At 47.3% G+C, this 24,947-nt stretch overlaps 1 protein-coding gene across 4 annotated transcripts in view; it reads left to right on the forward strand.

Moving 5' to 3' along the window:
* LOC144723511 (tetratricopeptide repeat protein 7B-like) overlaps window positions 1-17,480 on the forward strand; it is a 118,433-nt gene extending 100,953 nt beyond the window's left edge. For all 4 annotated transcript variants that reach the window (XM_078602321.1, XM_078602322.1, XM_078602323.1 and 1 more), the window contains one exon: window positions 14,967-17,480. In XM_078602321.1, coding sequence (XP_078458447.1) covers window positions 14,967-15,188 — 222 coding nt within the window. In that variant the 3' untranslated portion in view covers window positions 15,189-17,480. The remainder of the gene's footprint in view (window positions 1-14,966) is intronic.
* Window positions 17,481-24,947: the final 7,467 nt, after the last annotated feature.

Here is a 24,947-nt window from a genome sequence, read left to right on the forward strand (position 1 = left end):
ATTTGTATTGAGATAGAGAATGACTGGAAAAATGAGGAATACTTTTCCAAAATTTCAACCAATAAGTTCAAACTGCTCTCTAATTACGCTTATTTGGTAACGGGTGATGCCTTAACGGACGCCCTGCATGCATAGGGTAATACATCGCATGCATATACGCCAATATCCGTTTCAGAATCTCTTTCAGTGAATGTATACTCGCATGCATGCAGACTTAACGCTGTGAGCCGCCAAACCACAATATGACACATGAACAGAGCAATGTGCTGGTGCTCAGCCGTTTAAGAGCTTATCGGGCACACACACACACGAGGCATTACGAGTCACTTTGAAAACACTAACGGCCTTGCCACCGCTTCATAAATAAATGTGTTGACTTTGCACACCCACCAGTCTCGATATAGCTTGCGCTGCCCCTGCCGCACAATCATGTTAACATCTGCCAGCCAGAGACCTGTGCAGCTTGTGCACTCCTCATTGCATCTCCTTCCTGTCTAGCATCATAACCGAGGGCTGGTTTCCGTGGACAGGCGCTTTCCATCGTTCAGCATCCTCAAATGGACTGTCCCTGCTGATTGTCTCGCATTATCCTGGCAAGTGATCCGTGCTTGCCTCCTCTCTCCCGATTCCCATCCTCTCTTGAAGCGGAGCCGCGCCGTGTCACATCTCGCACTGTACTCTATCAAATAATGTAGAAAATGACGTGCAAAAGCACTGCTGCTTTTCATTGCTTGCCCGGAGATGTTTAAGGAGACCTTGCGAGGTGTTTTCACTCAGGGTGGAACTTGAGTGCTCTCCGTCCCCCCCCCCCGATTCAAGATGTCATTGGTACTCTGCATGCCCATTACGTAACGCGGTGTGTTTTGTCGGCGTGTTGGGCCCGTGTTACATAAGCCTCCTTAACTCACAAGTCGCGCAGCCATGAAGGGTTGCTTTCTGGGGCAATCTGTAAGTGTCCACGTTATTTGTTTTCCAAACGTGGTTATAAATATAAAATATATATTGCCTCATATTTCACATAAACCCTGCTCATTCAACAACCATTTGCACTGGATAAAATACAACTTAAGTGGCCCTGCGCTATAAATTATGCAGTTGGTTTTATCTCTCTTAATTTACGTTCAGTCAAGCGGGATTTGGGTTGGATTTTTTTCGCGTCCACTTATTAGCATACTACTGTGTAGCTTCTCGCCGTTGCGCTGTTTTCGCTCTCAGTCTGATGCATTTTTTGGGTCGTCCCCTTTATTCTACGGCGTGACGTCTTGACGTTTCCCTCCGCGCGCTGCGAAAAATATCAGGGAGCCCGAATCTCCCAAACACGTGGGGCAAAACATCAAGACATGATGCCAACCCCCAAAAAAACCCATCAGAAACTGATCCTCTTGACCATCTCTTGCCTCGCTTCCCTTGAGCGCATTGTTTACTCGTGGCAGCTTGCGAGGCAGCCAACCAGCCGCACCACAAAAAAGCCACACCGTGACAAAGCAACACAGGAAATTACTGAAGATGAATGCCAGGGCCAGTGTTTAACATATGCTTATTTGTAACCATTAATTGTACATTTTTTTGAACATTGCTTCATAGATGTTTCGAACGCGCGTTGTGATGATGCATTTAATTTAATTTCAATTTGACTGTAAGCGATGAGTGTTTGGGAAACTGTTATGTAATGCACTAGGCATGCAACAACGATGCATTCATCGATTGATCAATTTAAACCATTTCTTACGTTCACGTAACGTGCGCACGTTACAGAGAGACACTGTGTTGACTGTGAAGAAAAGCAAGTGGGTTTGGGTAGGAGGCACCATTGGAGGGGACGATTGCCGGTGGTCAAGACCTACGATGGCGTTGCAGCCAATGGAGGGAGGAATGCACACGATGGGAGGTCCACCAAAGGGGTGAAATAATGAAATCACCCTGCGTGCAAGAGCCATGCTGATTGTATCATCACAATGCCACGAGGGGTGGGGGCAGCTTGGAGAGGCCTTCATCCTGCGTGCTGAGGCCTTCATCTAGCAAAGGATAGGTCATGGCTAATGGCAATGATTATTTAACCTCGGTCCCTTTGGAGAGAAAAAAAATCACGGTCTTTCCACCGTAGGTAAGGCACTCGTGGTTAAATAAACAAACTCCCGTGCTCTCAAGGTGCCCACGCGCCAGGTTGCGCCGGCAATTGCTAACAATAGCGTGGAATGCGTTAGGGAGCAGTGTTGGGCACTACCTACACAGCTGAATGTAGGGAGGCATTGGGAGCATCTGTGTGTGTGTGGCGCGCCACCACTTATCCTCCCGCGGCGTTCCCCGGTGTGCGTTGCTCAGTGTGAGCGGGTTCCATCGTTGCCGTCACTTGCGTCTCCCACCGTTGCGCGTTGCTGTGTTTGCGGGTCCCCTCCGTTGACAGCGACTCTGGGGGGAGCTCTGGTGTCAGCCTTAGCGGTTGCGTGCAAAGCCTGCTATTTTAACCACCGTTTGGTTTGCCTCATTAACGGAGAGTTTACGTTCCCAAAAAGCTTAACCCTCAACCCCCCATCGCTAACCCTCAACCCCACGAATGCTTGTGCAGAATTGAGAGTGCGAGTCGTTTTGAAAGCCTCACAGAGTCTCAAGGCTCTTGCGTCTTTTTTTTTAAAGAGGATGTTGCATTTGGGTGTCTGCCAGTTCCGTTTAACTGAGCGGTTTGTGTGTCGGAGCAAACTGGACTACCCAAGAGCAACTCTCTACATACGTGGACAAAAACATTGCAAGGTCGATGCAAACAGGTTCAAAGAACCCGGACTGCCCTACTGCCATATCCTGGTCCACTCGAAGGCCAAGGAGGTTTGAATATTTCATAAATCTGTGACCCCACCATTCCTTGCCCACAAAGTGCTGAATCGTATGCTTTTGGTAAAAATGTTGTATCCTTGCTGGAGAAAGTATCATGGGAGGTTTTGTCATGTCTGAGCAAGACAGCAAGCATGGTGCTCCCCTCGGTTGGTCTATTCCTTGCCCTTAATTATGTTTCCATAATCGGTTTAGGAAAGCAGGAACGACGGGGGGGGGGGGGGAGAGTGGCTGAGATGTGAACTTTCACACGTTGAGTTTGGCCCTTGACAATAGTAAACATTCATCTCTTGTAAAATTACGAAGTTCTTGCCGCCACTTCATAGCAGATGGAACACCTTGGTAATTCATCCGATGTCAGATGTATGATTTTGAACTGTTGTATTTTTGCTCAGCAGCACACTAATTGCAGCAGTTGGCCATCCAGTCACCTTAACAAAAAAACACTAAACGGTTGTCAAGACATAAAAAACATGAGCTAATTCACTATTTCATATACCGTGTAATAAAAGTTATCCAATTAGTAGAAGCAGTAGTTTGACAGACAATACGAATGCAAATGTAGAGACAGGTTTGTTCGCCTTCCCACCCGTCAGTGGAATCACGGTCCCCATGCTCGCCTGGAGTATCCATGCGAATGGCCATTAATGCCGAGGAGTGGCATAACTCAAAACGAAACGCGCACAATAATTCGTCGTTCTCATCCGTCGCCGCGAGGACAGCCTGTGCCGGATGTCGAGGCAAGGGACTTTGGGGGCAGCTTGAAAAAGCTAATGGATTCCGGGGTGCCTCCGTCCGCTCGCCGTGACGCCACTATAATGCCCGTCTCGCTGCGTTAATCCTGCACCGCCGCTTCCTGATGTAAACACCGGCGGTGCCTTTTTGTTGTTGTTCGCATTTTGTTTAAAAGCCAGGGCGCTCCTTGGAAAGTTCAAATAAAATATCATGGATGGACTTGGCAGCAGTGTTAGAAGCACACGAAGTAATATGAATAATTTGGGTACATCTCTCTCCCGCGTCCCCCCCCCCCATCTCATTAACAAACTCTACATGGAAAAAAATTGCTGGCCGAGTGGCTCAGCGGTCGTGTGAGTCGCTCTCAGTCGGAAGGTTGCGAGTTTGAATCCTGCTTGGGGGCTGTTTCTTCCAAATTATAGACTCGCCCTTGTCATAGGAATGCAGAATTTCCACCACGAGCTCATAGCTGTAAACGGGAGATAAGCACCGCCTCAATGCTAATTTGAGAGGACAAAGAAAATACGATTTGTTTTGGAGGATTTAAGACCAGCCAGCAGTTCCTTTCCCCAGAGGACAGGAAGAAACAGACGTTGGTTTGGAGACAACATCCAGTCTGTTTAGTCTGCACGTATTCCTCTCATGTACGTTTCACGTCCACGGCGAGGACCATCTTGACTCGGGTGAGATATCCCTGGGAAAGGCAAGGCAGTGAGTACTAATATTAATAAGTGTGTGCGCAACACACATCAGTGTGCGAATCACTTCATAGGTGGGTGAAGTCATATTTCACTTTAAGGTTGTGGGCGTTTGTCTACGAAATCATAATGAAATAACATCCGTGGCTCACGATGTGTTTTTAGTAATGCAAACCACGAACGGCTCATTTCGTTGACATCGCTTGGCACATGAATTCCAGTTGATAGGCAATTGCTCTAAATAAAAACCCCAACTCCCCGCAGACCACGTGAAAGCGCACACATAGAACGAGTCTCGCATCTCCCAGCGTTTCGAGGCTCACGCGAGCGCACGAGACGCAATTGCATGAAGACGGCCTCTCGCCTCCGTCAAAAAGAATTCAGTCGAGGGACAATGAATTGGCCTAATTGTGAATGAGCAGAAGTGACACCTGAGTCTGCGCCTGGCTCTGCGGTTCCCTTCAAGGATTAAAATAACTGGGAACGCCGGCTCATTCCATTCTTCCAACACGTGGGGAGGGGGGGGACGACGTGCGCGACAGACCGGGGGATGCACAACGAATTATCCGCCGACTTGTGGGAGAACGCCCCCTCCATCTCGAGCATACCGTGGGTTGTGCCATCCATTTTAATGATTAATTACCACCCCGCTTTCATTTTTTCGAGTGGTACGACCCAACGCGTCTCGTTAACGCAGCCCATTTTCAAACGGTGGAGGCCTTCTCCCGGGTTGATTGGGAGGCCCTGCGGAGTTGCCACTGGCTGCTGTGGCGGCATGCGATCAATAAAAACACTCCGGGGGGCTGCGGATGCCACTTGCCACGCTCGCCCACGATCAGCGGAAAGCCGTCCCCCCCTCCTCCTCTCCCGACCCTCGCATTTCCTCCCTTTGGCTTGAGACATCGTCTCTCCGTCTCCCGTCTCGCCACGTCTGCGCCGCTGACTGTACGCTCCAAACCAATTAGCCTCTCGGCACCGTCCCTCCCCTGCTTGCCTGTGCGCCGACCCCGTTCGCACGTATGCGCGCACGCTTTCCCTTCAGCCGGTGTCTCTTCCTTGCTTGCATGCCCCCCTCCCTCCTCCTTCCCCCCTCGCTGTTGCTGCTAGGAGCTGAGTTTTGCACGCATTGACACCCCAATCAGTCGAGAGCATATAGTGAGAGGGATGCGCGTGCCTCAGCCGAACAGTGGGTTCGGCGTGCAGTCACTCCCGGAGAATTGGAATGTTCTCTCGCCTGCCATTTAAATCCACTTGCTGTGTAGCCTGGTAACCGCCGCCATGAGATGCGCGTTTTACGCGTGGCAGCGCGATGAGCGTTTCTTATCGCCCTGCGAGGCTCGTTCTCTGCTGGGTGCGGAATTGGTCTTTTCGGCACGGCGGTATAAATTGCGCGGCAATGCTGCGTCCCGTCCTCCCTCGCTCTGATCTTCGTTAAGTGGAGACTTGTTACCATTTCATGAATAATGATTGAGCGCCTTCATCCGTCGCCCATTTGAAGACAACCGAGAGGCATTCCCAGGTCATTTCGGAGAGCTCAAGCCACGGGCATCTTGGGATAATTATGTCCCAACGCAACCTTGCGTAGCTGCGTTTTTTTCTGCCGAGGCAGATGCGCCGCGCGTTTGCCGGATGTACGAATGCGCTTTGAACTTCTTTCGCACCGCACGTAGCCAACCTCGGTAATCGGAAGTGAGGATGATCGACTCGCACGCTCTTTCTCTCCTCTCCTTGCCCCACAAGGGTTGACAGAACATATGTCCGCTTGTTCTATTTCAACCAAACAGCATATTGTTGGTTTGATTGCCTCAATTAAAAGTGTTATGGTGGGGGGGGGCTGTTAATCACAGGTGTGGCTCATTAAAGATTAACCGCTCGCTTCACACCACCACCATCACCACCGCCATCGCCATGGCAGCCATGGCATTACCCGAGAGGTGGTTGCCTGTTCGTTATTGATTAACGTCGTACCAATTTCCCAGTGGTACACGTCCATTTAGCCGAAACCCAGCCCTCACGCGTTGTCATTGCTCCCTCCCCAGCCTGATCACCCCCCCCCGTCCTCCACAGCTCAGCTTCTCTCCCTGTCACACCTTCCATCATCCTCGCAGCGTTGTCACACTCACCACTCCCCTCTCTTTACTGCTTCCTTCATCGCTCTCATATCTCTCAGGTGCGTGGTTAAAAATAACTCCGCCTCGGTGCTAACGACCACCCCAGCAGTTATCTCACCCGGCAAGCCACAAATGTTTCTCCTTCCACTGGGTGCTGGGAGGCAAAAACTTTGTCGGGCTGTTTTGTGTTCGAGTTCCGTTTCGAAAGTTTGGGACTCGCTTTTAAAAAAAAAATCATCTCTTTTTTTGTCCATGCCTCTGCGTCCGTATTGTAGTCCGTGGCGCAGCATTCTCGGCAAAATGGTTCCCCACGTCTGCCTCCCAGCCCACCTCCACTGGGCCGCGGTGCAATTGCACCCCTGCACACCCAATGGCTACGTAAATATCTGTAACCCAGGTCCCCGATGAAACGGAGACTTGATCTCAGTGGGTTCGTGGCTGGATGTCGAACAAACTGAACGGATTCATTTTATGAGAACACCACGTGGAAAAATAATAGCAGCAAACGAAGAACACATTTCACGTCTAATTAGATTCAAATTAATCGACCTCTTTATTAATATTCTTTGGGTCTTTCGGTAAAGCCACGTGGATAGAAAATTAATAATTATAAAAATAATGAATTCATTAATCCTACGGAGCTGGTAATTATTGCACGGTGACTGTAATAATCAGAGTCATTCGACGGGCATGCTAAGATTCAGCATCGTGTCGTTGTTTTGCCTTGTCGCCCTCATTAATTCCCATTGTTTGGCCATTTGGGCATTGGCAACTGCTCAAAATGTGGTGACCGCGGAATGTTGGAGGCAGCTGACATCCAAAACACACCTCATTAGCTTGATATTTTACGTAATTTTTTTAAAGATGCGGAGCAGTGGGGCAGCAGTTGCACACTGCACTATGAACCCGGGTCCGTGACCACGGCCATTATCCTCCTGTCTTTGCCAACCCGCACTTGTCCGGCGTGGTTAAGTCTGGCAAACAACCTTGCATGGTGATGAGGTGGTCATCCAGAGGGTAGATTGTCACAAAAGGTTGGCATTGTCATTATTCCATGGAAGAGCACTGCTTGCAGGCTGGACAACTAAAAGAACGTTCGTCTTATACTAAGGCTTGCTTGCGCCACAGTTTTAAAACTCCCTCTGTGTCACGCAGAAATGTGGTGAAGCTAGGCGCGCGGGGCATTTATGGCTTGTCCAGACCTGAAAGTTTACTTTGTGGACCACACTGTCAAGTGCTGCTGTATTTATTTTAAGTCTGAAGCACTCCACCACCCAAGCTGGTTACACAAACAATATCTAAACTTTCAGATGACGAAATTCGCTTGGAAGTCTTTAAAAGGTGGATGTTTTTGCAAGACCTGCTGTGTATTTGTGCGTGCAGAACGGCCAAAGTGGCGGGCGTGTGGCTGTGGGATGTTTTTAAAAAGGGCAATCTCACCTGTGCAGGATACATTTGGTGAAATAACAAAACGCAGGTCTTTGTTTCGTCGATTTTTTTTTGTTTGAGTGGAAAAATCACAACCACACGGAACATCAAATAATAACAAAAATAAGACCACGTCTTGGGATAAATGAAAATGCAATCCAGGTCAGCCCAGTGAGGGTTTCGAGCCCCGGCCTTTAGTTCTCGGTCATTTTTTGTTGAACATTTCCTCGTACCGTTGCCGAGCTAATAATAAACCCTGACCCAAAATTGAGACCTAACTTCTGCTGGCTAGTCTGGACACACGTCCCCTCTACGCAAACGATATGCAAGCCGATGGCGATCCTGATGGCAGGTGTACGTACGTCAGTGTTGGCTCTCTGCGCACACCTGCCCGAGGCTCACGGAGCCAAACAAAAGCACGGCTGTGGCTAGCGTGACGGTGGTCGCGCAGGAAGATTAAGCGAGGCGCTGACGAGAATGTCAGGATCTGTTAAATAAAATTAATCAACGTTTATGTGTACGGGGATAGCGAGATAGAACCTACCTGCGGTTTCACACCAGGAGCGCTATTTTTGGAACGGCGACACCTCTACCAAATTGTAGCAGCAGCAGCTGCCCGTGACACTGAAAAGGATTCATGGGTTTGCAGTGGTCCCTTTTTCTCCCCTCGTTCGTGCTGCAGTGCTGTAAAAGAAGAAGCTGGGCAGACGGGGCGGGGGTGCATTTGGGCCAGAAAGTGGGGGGGGGGGGGGTCCTTAGTCTTTGAGAATGGGTTTTTGGTGAGAATGACGGAGGTGCTAAGGCTGTAGGTTGTTAGGCCGCAGAGGTCTCATCGCAAGCAAAGTGGAGGCAGCTTTTTCGCTCTTAGTTATTGTTCTAACTCATCATCATCAATGGTCCATCACTACCAAATGAAAGCCTTCCCAAGCCGTCACCATCTCTCAAGGTCCAGCGATGTAAAAATCCATCTTAACGCCTATACACGAGCTGATTTCATCACTGCGTCTCCGCATTGGACGTTCTCTTGGGCATGCCCACGATCGTTAGCGCAGACCAGCGTCCTTCACCCCTTTTAAAGCAGTGTGTCCTGCCCAAAGGCCATTTGTATTTTTTTTTAATCTTCACATGGCCCTTGACATGAATGACAAAATTGTGGTTAGTCAAGCGACGTAAGTTGGACTAACCGCAGTCGTGGTTGGTTTGTTGTTGTTATTGTGTGGTATGAGAATGCACGCAGTCTGCAATAGTTAATCAAGCAGGCCCCGGACCATAGCGGATCATAGCTACCACTAATGGGATCAGACGGAGGAAAGCAAGTGGGGGTGGCCTTTATGAGGATGTTGCACAACAAGAGGGGCCCCCCTTCTCCAATGCAAACAGTAACGTAATACTGGAACAGATGTTCTGCTTAAATGTATGCAGAGTTATTAGAGTGTGGAATTTGATCAGGCGTACAGTCACAATGTGCTTTGGAAACCAGACACTGCATGTGAGCTCGTTCACCAAAGCCTTCTTAATTTTGACCAGCCTGCCACGAAGCATTACTTACTACCCGTTTGAGTACGCATTAATTCATCGTGCCGTTCGCCGCTGTGTATCATATTTAGAAGTCAAAAAAGTATATTCAAGGCCCTTGTATATAATTGATGTTAAACTCTGCTTCTCTAATTCCTTTTGTTTACTTGCTCCGTTTTTCTACAATATAGATGCTGTTATGTATTACGCAATCTTGAAGAACGTCTATGATTTGTAGAACCTTAGGAGAGGGTGTCATGTTTTCTGATTTGTATGAATGGGAGTGGAAAGTGATCGCGCTTTAGATCAGAAATCAATTTCACACACATTCGCATAAACACAACAAAGACATATATCCCCAGCATAGTCTTTGAGGCTGCTAGTGCAAGTTCTCTAAGCGATCACCTATGAAGGCTGGCACATACCACACCTATCCAGCTTCATCTCCAGTACTGACTTGGACACACACCACACGAGGGGACTAATTTGAAGCTGAGTCAACCGAGCGAAGCTGCCAGGACCGTTTCAGATCGAATTCGTCACCGATGTTAGCCATGGCCAGGTATGAAACTTGGATCGCAGTATGTATGTATGTTGAACTTCTTTCGCACCGTACGAGCAGTGCGCAAACAACTCCCCACAGGTATGTGCTCGCGCGCCCGCAAGGACACATGTGTGTGCATAAGGTAAAATGCCGAGTTTTACGCACGGAAAATCGGTGTCTGGTTTTAGGACTACATTTACAGTGCTCGTACCATGACACATCCGCTACCCCCCGAGTGCTTTAATTCAAGCAACTCTTGAACAAGTTTTTCAATTTCTGAGGTCTCCACGGCTCAATCAGATAGGGCCGTTGGTTTTGTTCTGGATTATTACGTCAGGTCTGCACGACTAAAGTCAACTTTAACAACTGAAACCTATTAGTCGTATAATCCAGCGTTCGTGTACCTGCCGCCAAAGTCACGTGTAGTGTTTTGGGAACAGCTTGAGGGAGGGTAGGGTGCAGTGAAGTGTTTTGTTTGCTGTGTATTTTGAATGCAACAGCCGCATTCGCCACTAAGTGGCGGTGATGTCACCACAGCGCTTGTGCCTGGCTAGGTGCGCTTTGATGCCATGTGAAGTGTCGAAGGCTCGCTGACAGGTTACGTGACACACCCAGGTGCCATGGGTTGACTGACTGAGATAGCTGGCAGATGCACCACATGTGCTCCCTCCTATTCCAAATAGCCGCGTTTTATCCGCCCGGCGCTACGCTCGTTGTTGTGAGCGTCGCTCCCCTGGCCTTCGCTGTCGTTGGGGGCGACCGCGTCCAACTGCCCAGTCGCGTCCTTCACGAGCCTCCTCCGCACACACGCACACTCGCGCAGCCCACAGCCGTGAGAATTGCTGAATTTTAAGTGAAATTCAAATGTGTCTTCTACGCGGACTTCCAGTGGCAGCAGCTCTTGAACAATGAAGCGGTTGGCATGGCAGGGTGACCTTCGGTTGGGATGCGCTGAATAATTCATTAGTTTTGTTGAAAACCTTTAACAATCGCCTTGAATGGAATGCTGTTGTATCTCAGCTTCCACGGGTTGGTGACGGGTTGGCATTGGTTGCCCAGTGACTCTATTATTCCAACAGGTGAACAGCGCTGGGGTGTAAAGGATAGGATTTCAATTTTAGCTTCTACCTCTCGGGAGGGTGGGATATACAGTGCTATTTCCACTCATACTTTATATAGTGTAACATATAACTAGGGCATGTATATGTCCAGTGTGTGTGTATATGCATATATAAATGTGCTGATGTTCCCTTGATGTTAAACCTATGGTTTCTGAGCTGCATACCCGGGTTGGTAATAGTCGAGGCTGTTTGCGACTCTTGGAAAATAAAGCCCCTAACACAAACAGTACTTCAAGGTAAGTCAACATTCTGAAAGTTGCTAGGTGCATGCCAGAGAGATTACTGGCTGCTACAAAGATAAACCCTGATACGACTCCCCCACACACGCACACACACACACCTGTCCAGATAGATCGATGCGAGGTTTATTCCGACGGTAGGAGGGGAGAAGGAATCTCTAGGCGGCTTTGTCGACCGCTTCTTCGGAACCTCTGCCCCATTATCTGGGGCATCCTGAGTGGTTGCCAGGGACGCAAAGTTCGTGTTTGCTTACGTGGGAGGGGGGGGGGACACTTGACCCTGAGCGGTATGGCTGCTGTTTCGCATGCGTGTTATTTAAGACTGCAGTTTAGCGTCCCCTTAGTTACTTACGAAATAAGGTGATTAGTTCTGCATGCGCTGGTGTATGCGCAAATTGCAAATTGCCACGTTCAAGCCAAATATCTTGGTTGAACTAATCACCGCTAAGTTTTTCTGTTCGCATTCGTTCACTAGCGTATTGTCATTAATTTTCGTCGGCTAATCTTGTGACGTTAATTTCCGTGTATCTACTTCGGATAGTTTATTTGTGTTCCTTTATTTAACTATTTACTATGTAAGCGTTGAGGATATAAGGATGTACATTTATACATGGTGCTTCAACGCCGTAGCGCCATCAAATTGCCTTACTTCAAAAATTAAGAACAACACGCACATTTCCACTGGAGCGACAAAATAAATATCCCTTCAAGGCAGACCCAGGGAGAGCCATCAAGGGAGGTCAGGCAAGGGCCAGGAGGCAATGCCAAGGACCAGGCCAGCAACAGGGTCAACATTAAAATGACATACAATGTAAAGGAGAACAATTTGTGGTGGGGATCCGGAACTAAAGGTACGTTGAGGCTGAGGAAACATTCGTCACTTGACTCCCTCACCCCGAGGGGAGAAGAGGAGCAGGAGGAAGGACGCGCGATAAAAACGGTGGCCATCTTCCCGTTGGCTGGTTAGTCAACTGAGCAGATGAGCTGCTTAAGGCTGCAGTTTATTTTCCTGTGTTTATTTATCTAAGTTATTTATTTTAGAAAAGCTTCACACGGATTGTTTACCAGGGTAACATTCTTTTTATTTAACTTTGAGACAATCTATTTGCGCTCGGGTCAAGTTGGCCACGGCCACTGCCACACTTTGTGGATTCCGCAGAGAATCTCAGCATCTCCAATGTGCGAGAGCAAATCGGAGCAGGAGTAGATTTTTTCGGTTTTTTTCCGAAGGAAAAGTTTTTGCCACGTCCGCACCACCAACGGGGCAGCGTGCTGGCCCGAGATCACAAAGCAGGCATGTAGTAGTAGGCTTGCTGCAAGATTCCCACAGCAGCCTGTGTAAAGCCACCCTCACAAACACTCGTGACGTCATGGTGTCAACACAGAAACAGGCACGTGGTCAGTGGCATCTCTCACGCAGGTCAAATTCAGGACACAGCGGAACATTGTTTTTTTTTATTTTGAAAAACATTTTTTTCCCTGTCTGTGAGACGAAAAAAGATCACCTATGATAGCCCCCCCCCCTCTGCCATGAAGGGAAAGGGGCAGCAGCAGCGGGTGGGGGCAATGGAGTGGCTGAGGTCACGGAGGCTCACAGCTCTCGGAAGCGTTGGAGCAAGATAGGAGCTGAACCAAGAGCAGCCTGGCACAGCTGCTTGGGTCTGTTGATCATGGAAACTTGTTAATTGTCTGATTCTGAGCCCACCGCCGAACACGACACTGGATGGGGGTCAGGGCTAGAGTTACTTCATTGATAATTGGACCTGCAACCACATCGCAATATCTGATGCACGTAATCGTCCTCGTGTCATTGCCTTGCCGAGTCGTTAATTTTTAGTGTGGATGGACTGTAAGGTGTGGTAGATTAGGAGAGAGCGTGGTTGTCGCAGAGCCAGTTTCGCATGAACTGCGTAGCACTGGCCATGAAGCTCATTTTGTTGTCCACGTAAAAAACAAACAAACACACACACACACACCGACAGTCCTCGTGCGGTCTGGTGGAAAGAGATTTACATGGAAACAAAACGGCAGAAAGTCACCTTTAAAAGGCAGCCATTGGCTTGTGGTGCCACCTGCCCCCTGTCCAGCCACGTCTGACCCCTCGGCGCATCTGCGTGCCTGGCTGCGAGTCGCCCCAGTTTAAGCGCCGTCTGCTGCGCCGTGGCACATCCTGCCACCTGCCACGCACGGAACCCTTTTTCAGGCCCGTGATTGCCCCAGCGTCTCGTCCCGCTTTCAAGCCTCGTCCCTTCCTCGTTTTTTGGCTCGTGGCGTGATGATGGCAATTTACCGTGGTCCGCATGCCGCCCAAATGGCACGGATTATATAAGTGTTTTTTTTTAGATAACAGCAGGATGGCCCTGGAGTTGATCTATTTGCCTCTTGAGAAATTTGGCGGTTTGCATAAGACTGTTGTCTGGTAGTGCCGAGAGACTTTGTCAAAGGCAACACCTTGTCCTGTTATGCAGGCAGCAACTCAAGACCATGTGAATGTGTTCATTCTCATTTATCTGGTGGTTTGCTTGTAATTCGAGAACCCATACTAGTAGATGGATGATCACACCTAAAAAATCGGCAAACGTAAATTCCTCTTTACCAAATTGCAAGTTCAATTTATTGAGAGGGTGTGACCTGAAATGGAAGGTGAGTAAATACATTTAACGGAGTGAAATATGCCACCTCATTGCCATCTGCGAGTTGAGAAGCAATAGATTTTAATTTAAGACCAGAGAGTGCACAAGAGAACGTGTTTGGACAGGATGCAGAGAGTGAGTGCGACAGACATCTATCAACTGCAGGAGTGAGACCGTAGCAAAGGAGCCACTGAATCTGGTTTAAAATATTGATGAATCATTAGCAAGATTAGAGAGCCATCATGTGCCGATGGCCTGCTGTAACTTGTAAAGTCGATACCGTACCTGCTTTTAAATGAGAGTAAATTAAACTAAATTATTGCAACCATTGTCAGCAAAATGTTTCGGAAATGTCAAATTTCTCCTTGCGGGAGATTATTTTTTTCCGCATTTTGACCATGAAGTTGTTTCCATTCCATTGTACATGCACGGTGTGGTAAAAAAACATTTCACTCGAACCAGTTATTTCTCTGGCATGCAAAAGGCACCACGGTTAAGTTTAAACTTAACAACGACTGCATCTTTTCAGCATGCTTGATGTGGGGGTATTAAGCCCTGGCGCTGAGCAAGCTGAGTTCCCCCCTTTAACCAAAGCTGCCAGAAGCTCATGAAATATTCAGACAACTTCAGGGATTGTGTTGGCATTGATGTGCCAGCCGATTCCCAAAAAGACACTCGCCGCCATCATCATCGACACTGTCTTACAACAGAAAATATATCTAGGAGGTGATATCTTATTAATTCTATGCTTTTTTTCTTGTCATAAGTCGATCTTAAATTATTCATCCACACGAGCGATTCGGCGAATCGTCGCAATTCGCGGTAGGCATTCTATCCAATAACGTCTCGTTCGTGTCCTCACTCGTTTGCTCTGCCTACTCTGTGCAGTTGTGTTCACGCTTCGTGAGCGCGAATGTAACGACGTACACATCTCATATGATTTGCATACAGTTTGAATCATAACGAAGCGGAATATGATCAATCGATGCATCGTTACGACGATGGTAACGAACGGCATAGATTCTAACAAAAGGGTTACGGTCCTCGAATTTTTCCGCTTTCGTCTCTGAGTTGACCCCCCCCCCCTTCCTCTCTTGGCCGTGTTGTCTGCGGCAGGGTCTGGTGCTGCAGAGGCTGGGGCGTGGCGGGCTGGCGGAGAAGGTGCTGCGCGACGCCGTGCGCGTCAACTCGACGGCGCACGAGGCCTGGAACAGCCTGGGCGAGGTGCTGCAGGCGCAGGGCAATAGCCAGGGCGCCACCGAGTGTCTGCTCGCCGCCCTGGAGCTTGAGGCCACCAGCCCCGCCGTGCCCTTCACGGTCATCCCGCGCAGCCTGTGAGGAGAGGCTGTGTCGCCAAACGCTCCCCGCCCACAACAACTCAGCCTGCTCCCCATCTTCCCCACTTCCAGGCTACTGCCCCGTAATATCCTTGAAAGCAGATTTTAGCCTCCGCGCGTCCACGCTTGGTTATGTTTTTTTCCCGCTCGAGTAAAATAAAAACGTTGCACTGAAAATGATCTTTTACGCCGGGAAGAAATACGAATGTAGAAGAAGACGGTCAACCTTCGACAGGACTTGGATTAGCAGAGTTTCGTCTTGACGAAGGGACGACAGACCCCGGTGACGTAAGGTTGACCAATTTGTGTTTCAATATTGTGACGTCAAAGTCATTTCCCTCGTGTGCCCCGCTGAGTGCCCTTTCCGACACACACTCTCAGTGGGAGACTGTGTGTCTTAAATAAACGCAGGTGAGGCGTTGTAGCGACCAAGCTCTTTGTTGTTTATAAAAATAGCTGATGGACCATAGAAGCGGTGTCTCGACAGGTGAGCTAACGTTCATGAATACACCACACATACTCGAATCGTGGGGAGGCTTGGCAGGAGAAGGCTTATGGTTGAGTATACATTCCTGATCACTTTCAGCTATTGTGTATATATATTTTTTTTGGGCCCAGTAAACCTACGCACAGGTGGCAAGGACAGGTGGGATTTGTCTTCGATTCCACCCTGGCCAGTGCCACCGTAACCTCCTGCTCGAGGCACCCAAAGGGGGCTCTCCACCCCAGTGCGGTTGTCTGTTGGTTGACGTTGCCGGAGAGAGCCTTCGCCAGTATTTCCCGCACGAGCTCTAAGTAATAGACGGCAGGAATTAGCACCACGAAAGATGCTCTGAAGGTGGATCCACATTACCTGAGAGAGGATGCTGGACAACGGTTTAGCCATTTCTCTGCCCTCGCCTGAGCTTGAGGTACCGTCTTCTCTGTTGGGGCATTGATTATGCTGGAGTAGTTGACTGGTGAAGAGTTTTTCTTTTATATATATTTGTTTCGTTTCTGGCTGCTGTGTATTCTAGGCTTTTGGGCCTGCGTCCAGCGACTGCGATAACAGAACAACCAAAGTAGTCCGTGCTTCGTAATACGACTCACTTTACTAATCCTCCAGCCCTTTGTTTTGGATCTGCTCTCAACTTCTTTCAAAGCTATTGGAGATGGGATCGTAGCGTTTCGGAGGCTTAGTTTCGGAAAATTCACTTCGCTAAGTACCTCGAAGATGCTCGACGATAAACATGCCACTCACGTGCGCGCACGATGGTGCGATGACAAAGGCGTCTCATTGAACCTGTTGCTTTTAGTCTGACGTATCCCTTCTAGGACCGGTGGCGCACTAATTGCCGCACAATGACGGTCGGAAGGGGGTGGCGGGGGGGGGAATCGCCCAATTGCCCCTGGAGGTGTTGGCTTTCTCTATCGGTGGCGTCTCGCTCCAGGGTGAGCTTCCTTCGCTTTCTACTGTGACAGTGAAAAGTGAGCATGGTGGGGGGGGGGGAGGGCGTCACGCACGTGCCGTTTACGAACGCCGCCTGCGCCGGCACAAGCGAGCACTTGCGCTCTCCTCGCGCAATCGCCCGTCCCCAAGGGCGGCTCACCTTATACGAGCCCAGACCCCCCCCCACCCACCACCACCACCACTGCTGCCCCCCCAACCTCACCCCGACCCTGATCAGTTACACTCTGTCTACCACTTCAGTGTTCTCCAATCTAAGGACTGCCTGCCAGTGTGACGTGTCCGGTTCACTTATTCCACCGTGTTAAAGCTGTTAGACGCTTGGACGTGCCGAGTCGCGTGCAAATTGAATGATTTAAAGTCTGTCATCCGTCTGCTGTGATGGTGGTGGTGGTGTTCTATGGCGATTCGGCACAAGCGGGGTTTTTTTATTTCCATAAAGCAGGGATCTGTGCTAGCGCTAAACCTTCATGCGTTGTCGTGAATATCCGACATGAGCTTTTTGAAGATCTAATTGCTCATTGCCTGTTTTTGCTTTTCAGGATTTAATTGTATATTTGGCACTGCCGCAAGTGGGCAAATGTAACTTTAAAGTTTCGTGTTGAATTTTGTTAAATTAAAGTATATGGAACCTGTATATAGTGGAGGCTAAAGAGATCGTCACACTGGGTTTTTGTACTTTCCATAGTCTTTTATGTTCTATATATTGTGAAGTCTACAAAACACTTACAATTATCCATCCTTGAACAGAAAAGAGAATCCCTGTGTGTTTTAAATTGAAAGCAAAAGTTAATGTATTTAATTTCTTGATTGCGATCAAAATAAACTTTAACCTAACAAACGTTACCGAAGACGTTCTCATTTACTCGGTAAATAGCCAGCGCTTGTCGTGTTGTGTGCGTTGTACGAGTGGGGCACGGAACAGACGTCACAAGCGGTGTTTGTCGGATCATGTCGCTCTTCCAACTGGGAAAGCCCCAAAGCGTTAAGTCGAATGCGAAATAGACTAAGGGTACATTTGCGTAAATATACCTTGACGCTTACATCATTCATTCCCCCCCCCCCTCATTTTTGCACTAAATTGATGCATATATTCACAATACAGTATGCAGTGTTTTGAATCTTGTTCTTCCTGTTGTTGGTTAATTGTGCAGCATTGTGTTTTGCAATAATATTAATAATTCGTTTTTAATAAGAGGGCCCTTTACCCAGCAACCTGGCTTGTAATCAGACATTAGTTTGCTAGTAGGTGGCGATAATTGTGGCGTAAAATCCTAAATTAGTCATTTGCAGGTTGGCAAATTTGGAGCGTGACGCAGGCACACAATGGTGAATGACGTCATGGGATCTTTTAACCTCTAACTGTGAAACATTCTTTGATAAATAATTCCGTTTAGTAATCATTAACTTAAAAATATGGACTCTATCGGATGTTGGTCGGGAAGGCTAATTTTGTATTTTAGAGCGTTTCGTAAGAAAGAAAAAAATACACTTTATAATGGTCCAACTTCGCTCTGCCACATCAGCCTTATTTTTAGATCACTTCACTGAGGGGGATGCTTTTCATTTAGTTCATATAGTATCTAGATATTTGAATGTTTATACGGTATTATAAGTACCCGTAAATATATAATATCTTCCAAGCTAAAGTGGGGCTGGGTCGAAGGGGTGACGGCCGGTGGTCGAGACTTTAACAGGATGGCAACCGAGGGAGCAAACAAACCAGAAAAAATAAGTCCAATGAAATTGTCTCGTGTACAGGTGCAAGGTGGTGCATTCTTACATTGCATGGTCGTGAAAGATGTGCAACAGCTGAGGCTTTTATCCAGCAGGGGAATGATCACGGGCTGATAATGATCAAGATGGTGTATATCTATAATGTATTCTCTTTCAAAATAAGCTTTGTCTTTGAATATTTCCTTTTTTTCATTGTTCCACTGAGCCACGCTGCTGGGTGCCAATTGACACCGCATGCAATGATCATTTCATTCGCCTCGTCGCTTCTTTGCCCCAACGCCAGATCCCGGTGTCTTGTGAGGCCAGCAGAGTATTACGTTTTGGTTTATTGACGCGGCACGGCAAATTTCCAGTGGGAAAACCACCCAGACCACGATGAGTGTCCCACGCTGGCTCAGTTCGGGTGTGCCAGTGGAAAATGGGTATAAATGCGTACACATCCATACATCCGGGCCAAGTCACAGGGATCAACTCGGAGGTAAATCGCATGCCGTGATGTCACTCGCATAGTTTAAATTCTCAGCAGCATTGATGTTGAAAAATAGTTGGTGGAAATTCACACAAAAAATATTTTTAGCTTACAATAATCATACTGGGTCATGGGAGTTCCTGCACCATTGATTCACTCTTTGCCTGCATTCGACATTTGTTGAAACACACATTTGTTGAGCATCACCTTCTAATCCCAGCACCAGGCCACACAGGGTAAGTAAGAGGAGTGAGAAGATGGAACCGGGTGGGGCTTGGCCCACAGCCTCATGGCTTAACAGAACATGGGGGGGGACCCAGAACTTGGACCACGTTCCTGCTTCGAGACCATCACTGGGCCCGGCAGAGATCAGAAACGAGGCGAAAGGGTTTCCGTTCTCGGCCGCGTCGTGATGCAAGCCGAAGGGTGGGCGTCATCGCGTTTTTTTGTGTGTGTGCGCTGCTGCATGCAAACGGGATTGCGTCGGCGGATGCGTCTGTCGTGACCGATTTGTGTACTCGAGATGTTTCTTGTGATGGGATCATCCCCTCCCCCCGCCTGCACGCCCGCGCGCCAATTCACATCTGAAGGCACCGATGGAAAAAAAATGCAAAAAATCCGTGATGTTCTCGTGCTCAATTTAATTAGCTCCAATGCTAATGGGTGGCTTCACGCAGGCTGGATTTCAAATAAACACATGCAGGCACCTCGTTGCTCAAACGCTGCAATTGGAAGTAATTAAACTGCAAGAGAAGGATGATATTTGTGAGGATAGCACTGCAACGGATTAAGGTTATTTTATCGGGGTTATTTACTTAACCGCTATATGCCTTCATGCTGGAGAGAACCCAAATGGGGTGCAATTGCTGAGCACATGTGACACGTGTGGCACATGTGGCACGGCACACGTACATCAGCTCATCACTCGCAGTGTCCGCAGCTCAGTGTCGTGCTGGGAATCGATGACCTCTTTGTCTCAGAGGTGGCGGCCAAAACCTCAGGGCTGCCCCACTGTCCTGTCAACCCAAATGATTAGCCAAGCACAGAAATCGCAGTGGCTACAGTACTTCCCTGTCAGTCCAAAAAGATGGGGAAACCGATACAAGTCTTAACTCTCGGTTGCTTTCAACGAGGTTAGATATCCCAATGAAAAGGTGGTCCGAAAGGCACAACACTGGGTAAGCAATGAGTGAGCTAATCTGGGCGAAGGTGAATGATCGTACAGTTCGCGCGCAATTCCGCTGAGAGTGTTGGCATTGGATCGATGTTTTGAGTCCCACTCTGGGGCATTATTATAGAACGCCATTTGGCGTTAGGTGGTGGTTAATGAGCTGAGCTCGTGACATCTTACGCAACAGTGAATTGTCGCGTGTCAGAGTCCAAATTCCAAATAACCCACAATTGTGATAACATTTATCGCCGTTGGGTGTGTGACCGTTTGGGCCCTTTGACCCTCTTACATGTACCTTGAGCTCGTGGTTCGTGGTACAATATGAACGTCATCGTCTGGTTAGAACCGGTTTCCACTAAATAAACAAAGTTCGTACGTATGGGGGGAGCATACGTTCTTTTGATAAAAAAAAAATTTTGCAAATGAAAATTGTGTTGCACACAAGCAGACAGGCGTTGATGTGCCAGTTTCACAATCTCCATTGCGCCAGTGTAAATCTGGCATTCCTTATTGCATCACGTGTCGCTAAGCTGGAAATATAAGCGTATTTCACATCCACAAACACCCGACAGTTGTGATAACAAGTGCTCCATTATAGAAATTCACTACACTTTCTGCAAATTGACTATATAGACATGCAGTGTTGTCCTGCGTAAATACTGAAGGAAAATATTAAAGAATTGGCTTAAGCCTCTAAAACAACAATTTAAAGGCAGTCCTTCACATTCACACCTCCAGTGTCTCACACCACAAACCTTCGAGTACCTTCGATGCACGGCCGCGTAATAGCGCCCGTGAACGCACACATTCCGCAAACTTGAGAAAATTTCTCAAGATACTTTTGAGGTTATTCACGTTACCTCACTGCTCTCATTGTAATTATTTATTTGCATTTTTTGTCCGAACGTGGAACGGTCTCGTGAATTGGCGAGGAAGAGTGAGGTTTCCGTTCGCTACATCGGAACATTAACAATCGTAATGTTTTTTTTTATTTGTGTTTATGTAGCGTATGGAGAGATTGTAGTCGCATTTATACGTGATAAAAATCCAAGTTGCACTGTGGTACATTTGTTCTTTTTTAGGGAAATCCATCTCGTAATATTTTTTCGGTGGGATCTTCCTTTGGGATGTTAAGCCAATTTATTTTAAGGACATTATTTGGTGAAACTGCATTGGCAATGATGCAAAAGTAGAAAATTCTAGATGTTCACCAATAACGCTGCCTTTGCAGGAAAAATGCACAATAGGTGACCTTGCGTGCAATCACGCTTCCTCATAACCGAGAGAGGAAAAGACAGATAGTGGATAAGAGACTGAACTTTACACCGTGGCTAGATAACATTTGAATGTAAAACAAAATACTGGTGAACATTTGCTTCAATTTGCATATAAACAATAGCCTACCAGTAGCTATTGAGTAACGGACAAACGCTGCAACGATCAACAGGTATTACGAAATAAACTAATTTGTGTCAAAAGATAAGTTACAGTACAGTTTTGTTGGCCATTGAATTTTGGGTTCGTGGGGTTGATGAAAGCGTCATGAACATTTGCCACTTGGCGTTGCATTCCAGGGTTGAACTTCCATTAAAATATTCATTTATTATAATTAAAAAAAGGCGAATGATGTCTGCAACAACTCAGCTGGCTTCCGTTTCCTTGATCGTCTGCTTCAGCTTCGAAGACGATGTATATATTTGTAAACATTTAATTTAATAGTGACATTTTATTCTTATCTTTTATATCTCTTTTCATTGATATCTTCTTTGTGTTGTATCCATCTTCTATCTGTCTTGTCTATCTTTAGATACATCTTCGATTGGAAAATATAAGTTTACAAAAAAAGTGTGATTCTTTATTTAAGATCTGTTGGATCGGCGTACGTTATGCTGGGTACAGCTTAGTACGATTAGAACATTTCATTAACCTTTTACGACACTTTTAAAAATAGTTTTTATTAATTACACAATGTTTAATTTGAGTGCCTTTTTTAAAGGTTAGTTTATTTTTAGCCCTCGCTGCCCAATTTTACTGAGACATCAGATGTGTCGCATAAACAAACGTGCGTCCCAATGGGAGGTACACAATATATGCGTCCACAAAGGGACGAGGTTTTGTCTAGCACTCAAGAATTAAACCATGTTTTAAGTGAAGGTGAGGCGTTCATTCAGTCCTGCCGGCTGGTCGGTATTCAGTTTGAATGTTGGAGTCCTTTGAAATGTCACCAAAGTCCCCCAATTCGCCGCACCACCACCTTTTGCTGGCCTTCTCGCAGACCTGCAGCCGGTTTGAGAGTTTCATGAATCTCCACGTGATCCACCGACCCTTGCCTGTGTGCGTGTGAGCCGTGTCTCCCTTAGAATAGTGTGGGGGGGGGGGTAGGTTTTCACCTCAATGTATGGCCGCGAACCGCTATGAAAAAGTGTACATTCTTTTGCCAAACGTCGGCCTATCCTGTGCAAAACTATTCTCGGCTTTCCCGCAAATCCGTTTTTACTTGACCGTTCACTACGACAGATGGAGCTGTGAAATCGGCTCGTGTGTAGTTGCTCGGTTGATTGTTGCATTATGCGACAAAAAATGGTGACGGGTTGGGAAAGCCTTCATCTAGCAGTGGATTGATCATGGCTCACTGATGAAGATGATGATGATGATGGATTCAGCTGACCTTTACCTGAGAGGTCAGCTCAAACCCTCGCTTTGCTGCAGTGGCATCCAGCTGGAGGGGTTCCTCACCAGTGCGGGGCAATTTTTTCCCAGTGCCCCCGGTGATGCTCGTGTAATGGCTGTAAGTGCAGCTTGCCGCTTTCGCCTAAGATACTGTAGATATATGTTTGTTATATATTTGTCATTCTGCTGATGCCCTGGCTGTACAGCCCGTCGAGCCACCACTGTGGTTATTCACCGCGGTCTGGCACCGGCGTGGAAACTGGGGGCAGTGAGTTGGCCGGTGTGGAATTTTTTGTTGTTATGCTGCGGTTATTTTTTTTCATGCTTCTGTTGCAGTTTGGAATGTAGTGATTAAGCCCTTGCCTAAATGTACAGTACAGTCCCGAGAGAGAGAGAGAGACATTTTGAACTTTCAAAAAATAAATATCTTAAACATGTCAAAGCAGTGGATTGACTATGCATGTACAGTATGTTGAACTTCTTTCGCACCGTACATAGCCAACCGTGCTAATCGAAGGTGACTCGTGATCATGACACATTTTATCCAATAGCTCTTGACATAATTAAAACATATGTTTAAAAGCTACTAAAATATAAATTGTTCAGTAAATCGGTACGGCTTGCTTCGGCGTGGCATGTTTATCACGTAGCACAATATTTTGTTCAACGATCGCATGTATGAAACATTCATTAAATTGTCGGTGACATTTCTGAAATGCACGGGGCGCTCCGAGTAGCAAGCCTCCGTTACCGGAACGTTTTGCGAACGCAGTAAATAAATGCATCAGGTGTGTTTGGCCATTGGAGTTGACGCACTGTTTAGCGCAAAAGATTGATCATGGCCGATAGAAGCCCTCTGTTAAGATTCAGCGTCTCCATCGTGGATGGATGTTATACGTGCACAAGTGGCAGCAACAATGACTTGTGTGCTTGGGGGAATGATGAGTCAACAGCATCCCACCTTCCTGCCGATCCCTTTCTCAGGGGAGGCTTGTAATGCTCTCAGACTATCTTTAGCCTGTGCGCCTTGTGTTTATGAAATACTGTTTGCAGCTCGCTGCGTGCGGGTTTTGTATGCGACGTGGATGACGGTGGCAGCGACGATGATGATGATGATGCTGACTGAGCCTTTGGGAGAACCTGCAAACTGCCTGGTTGTGGGATGAATAGTCGCTCAGCCTACATTTTTATTGTAACGACTGATCAGCATTGCGGGTGACTTAACATTACTCCGAGTGACATTTCACTGTGACAAAGATGCTTTTTGTGGTAAGTCTTTGCCCCAGATTCATTCTTTCAAAGAAAAAAATGAAGAAAATCCTGTCATGGCCTCAGATAGGCGTGGCAGTCACGACACATACCAATATGCATGCCTGGATATGCATTCCCCAAAAACATGTTCACGACATTGGAAATGCAAACATCCCCGGTGCGTTGTGCATTAAGGTTGCTCGTTTGCGCAACGTTGATTTTGTGATCATATGGGGTTCATTGTATGACCACGGGGGTGTTGTTATCACCCAATGGGTCGCAGTTTTTCTTTCAAAGGACCGGGTGGCAAAAAGAAAGGGCGTTGTCAAAGACGTGTAATGAAATCCACGAAGATAAATAAAGAGGGTTGATACCTGCCTGCCGCCCTCGTGGATTTAATTACAGAAGTAAAGATTTCAGTGCATCTGTAATTCTAGTGATATGCTATGCGTTGATGATTTCTGACAACTCATGAGGTTAGTTCTAAATGAACACGCCGTCAGGACTAAAATACCAAAATAAACTAGACTTGCTACTATGCTTTTTTATCGAAATAAATTGCCGTGGGTTTTTTTCGTCGTTAAGTTTTGCAGCTGCTACGAAGCCTGGGTTAGTCGAGCAGTTTGCCCGTACAGTAATTGGTGCAGATTATGTTGTTTGACTATGTGCAAAACACAGATGTAACTCGTGCCCCCAACTGTTTGCTTTCACTATAAAACATGAGTGCATTTACCGAAAGAACCAATGAGCATGAGTACATTATTATACTGTATTCCAGAATTGGTGGGGGGGGGGTGGAGCGGTGGCACAATGGTTAGCACACTGTATTGAGCTAACCTATCTGGATTAAATTACCCGCCACGGCTCACACCAGTGGCGAGTGATACCCCCCTCTTACCAGTCCTCACCGACCAGCGTGGTGAAGTATGGACAAAAAAAAACCGGCCCCCTGATCGACATAGCGTGGCCTTAAACGCGGCAAAGATCGGTGACGTTGTTATAATTATTGCACCCA

The sequence above is a fragment of the Lampetra planeri genome, chromosome 18, assembly GCF_965212315.1.
Source record: "Lampetra planeri chromosome 18, kcLamPlan1.2.h2, whole genome shotgun sequence".
Classification (NCBI taxonomy): domain Eukaryota; kingdom Metazoa; phylum Chordata; class Hyperoartia; order Petromyzontiformes; family Petromyzontidae; genus Lampetra; species Lampetra planeri.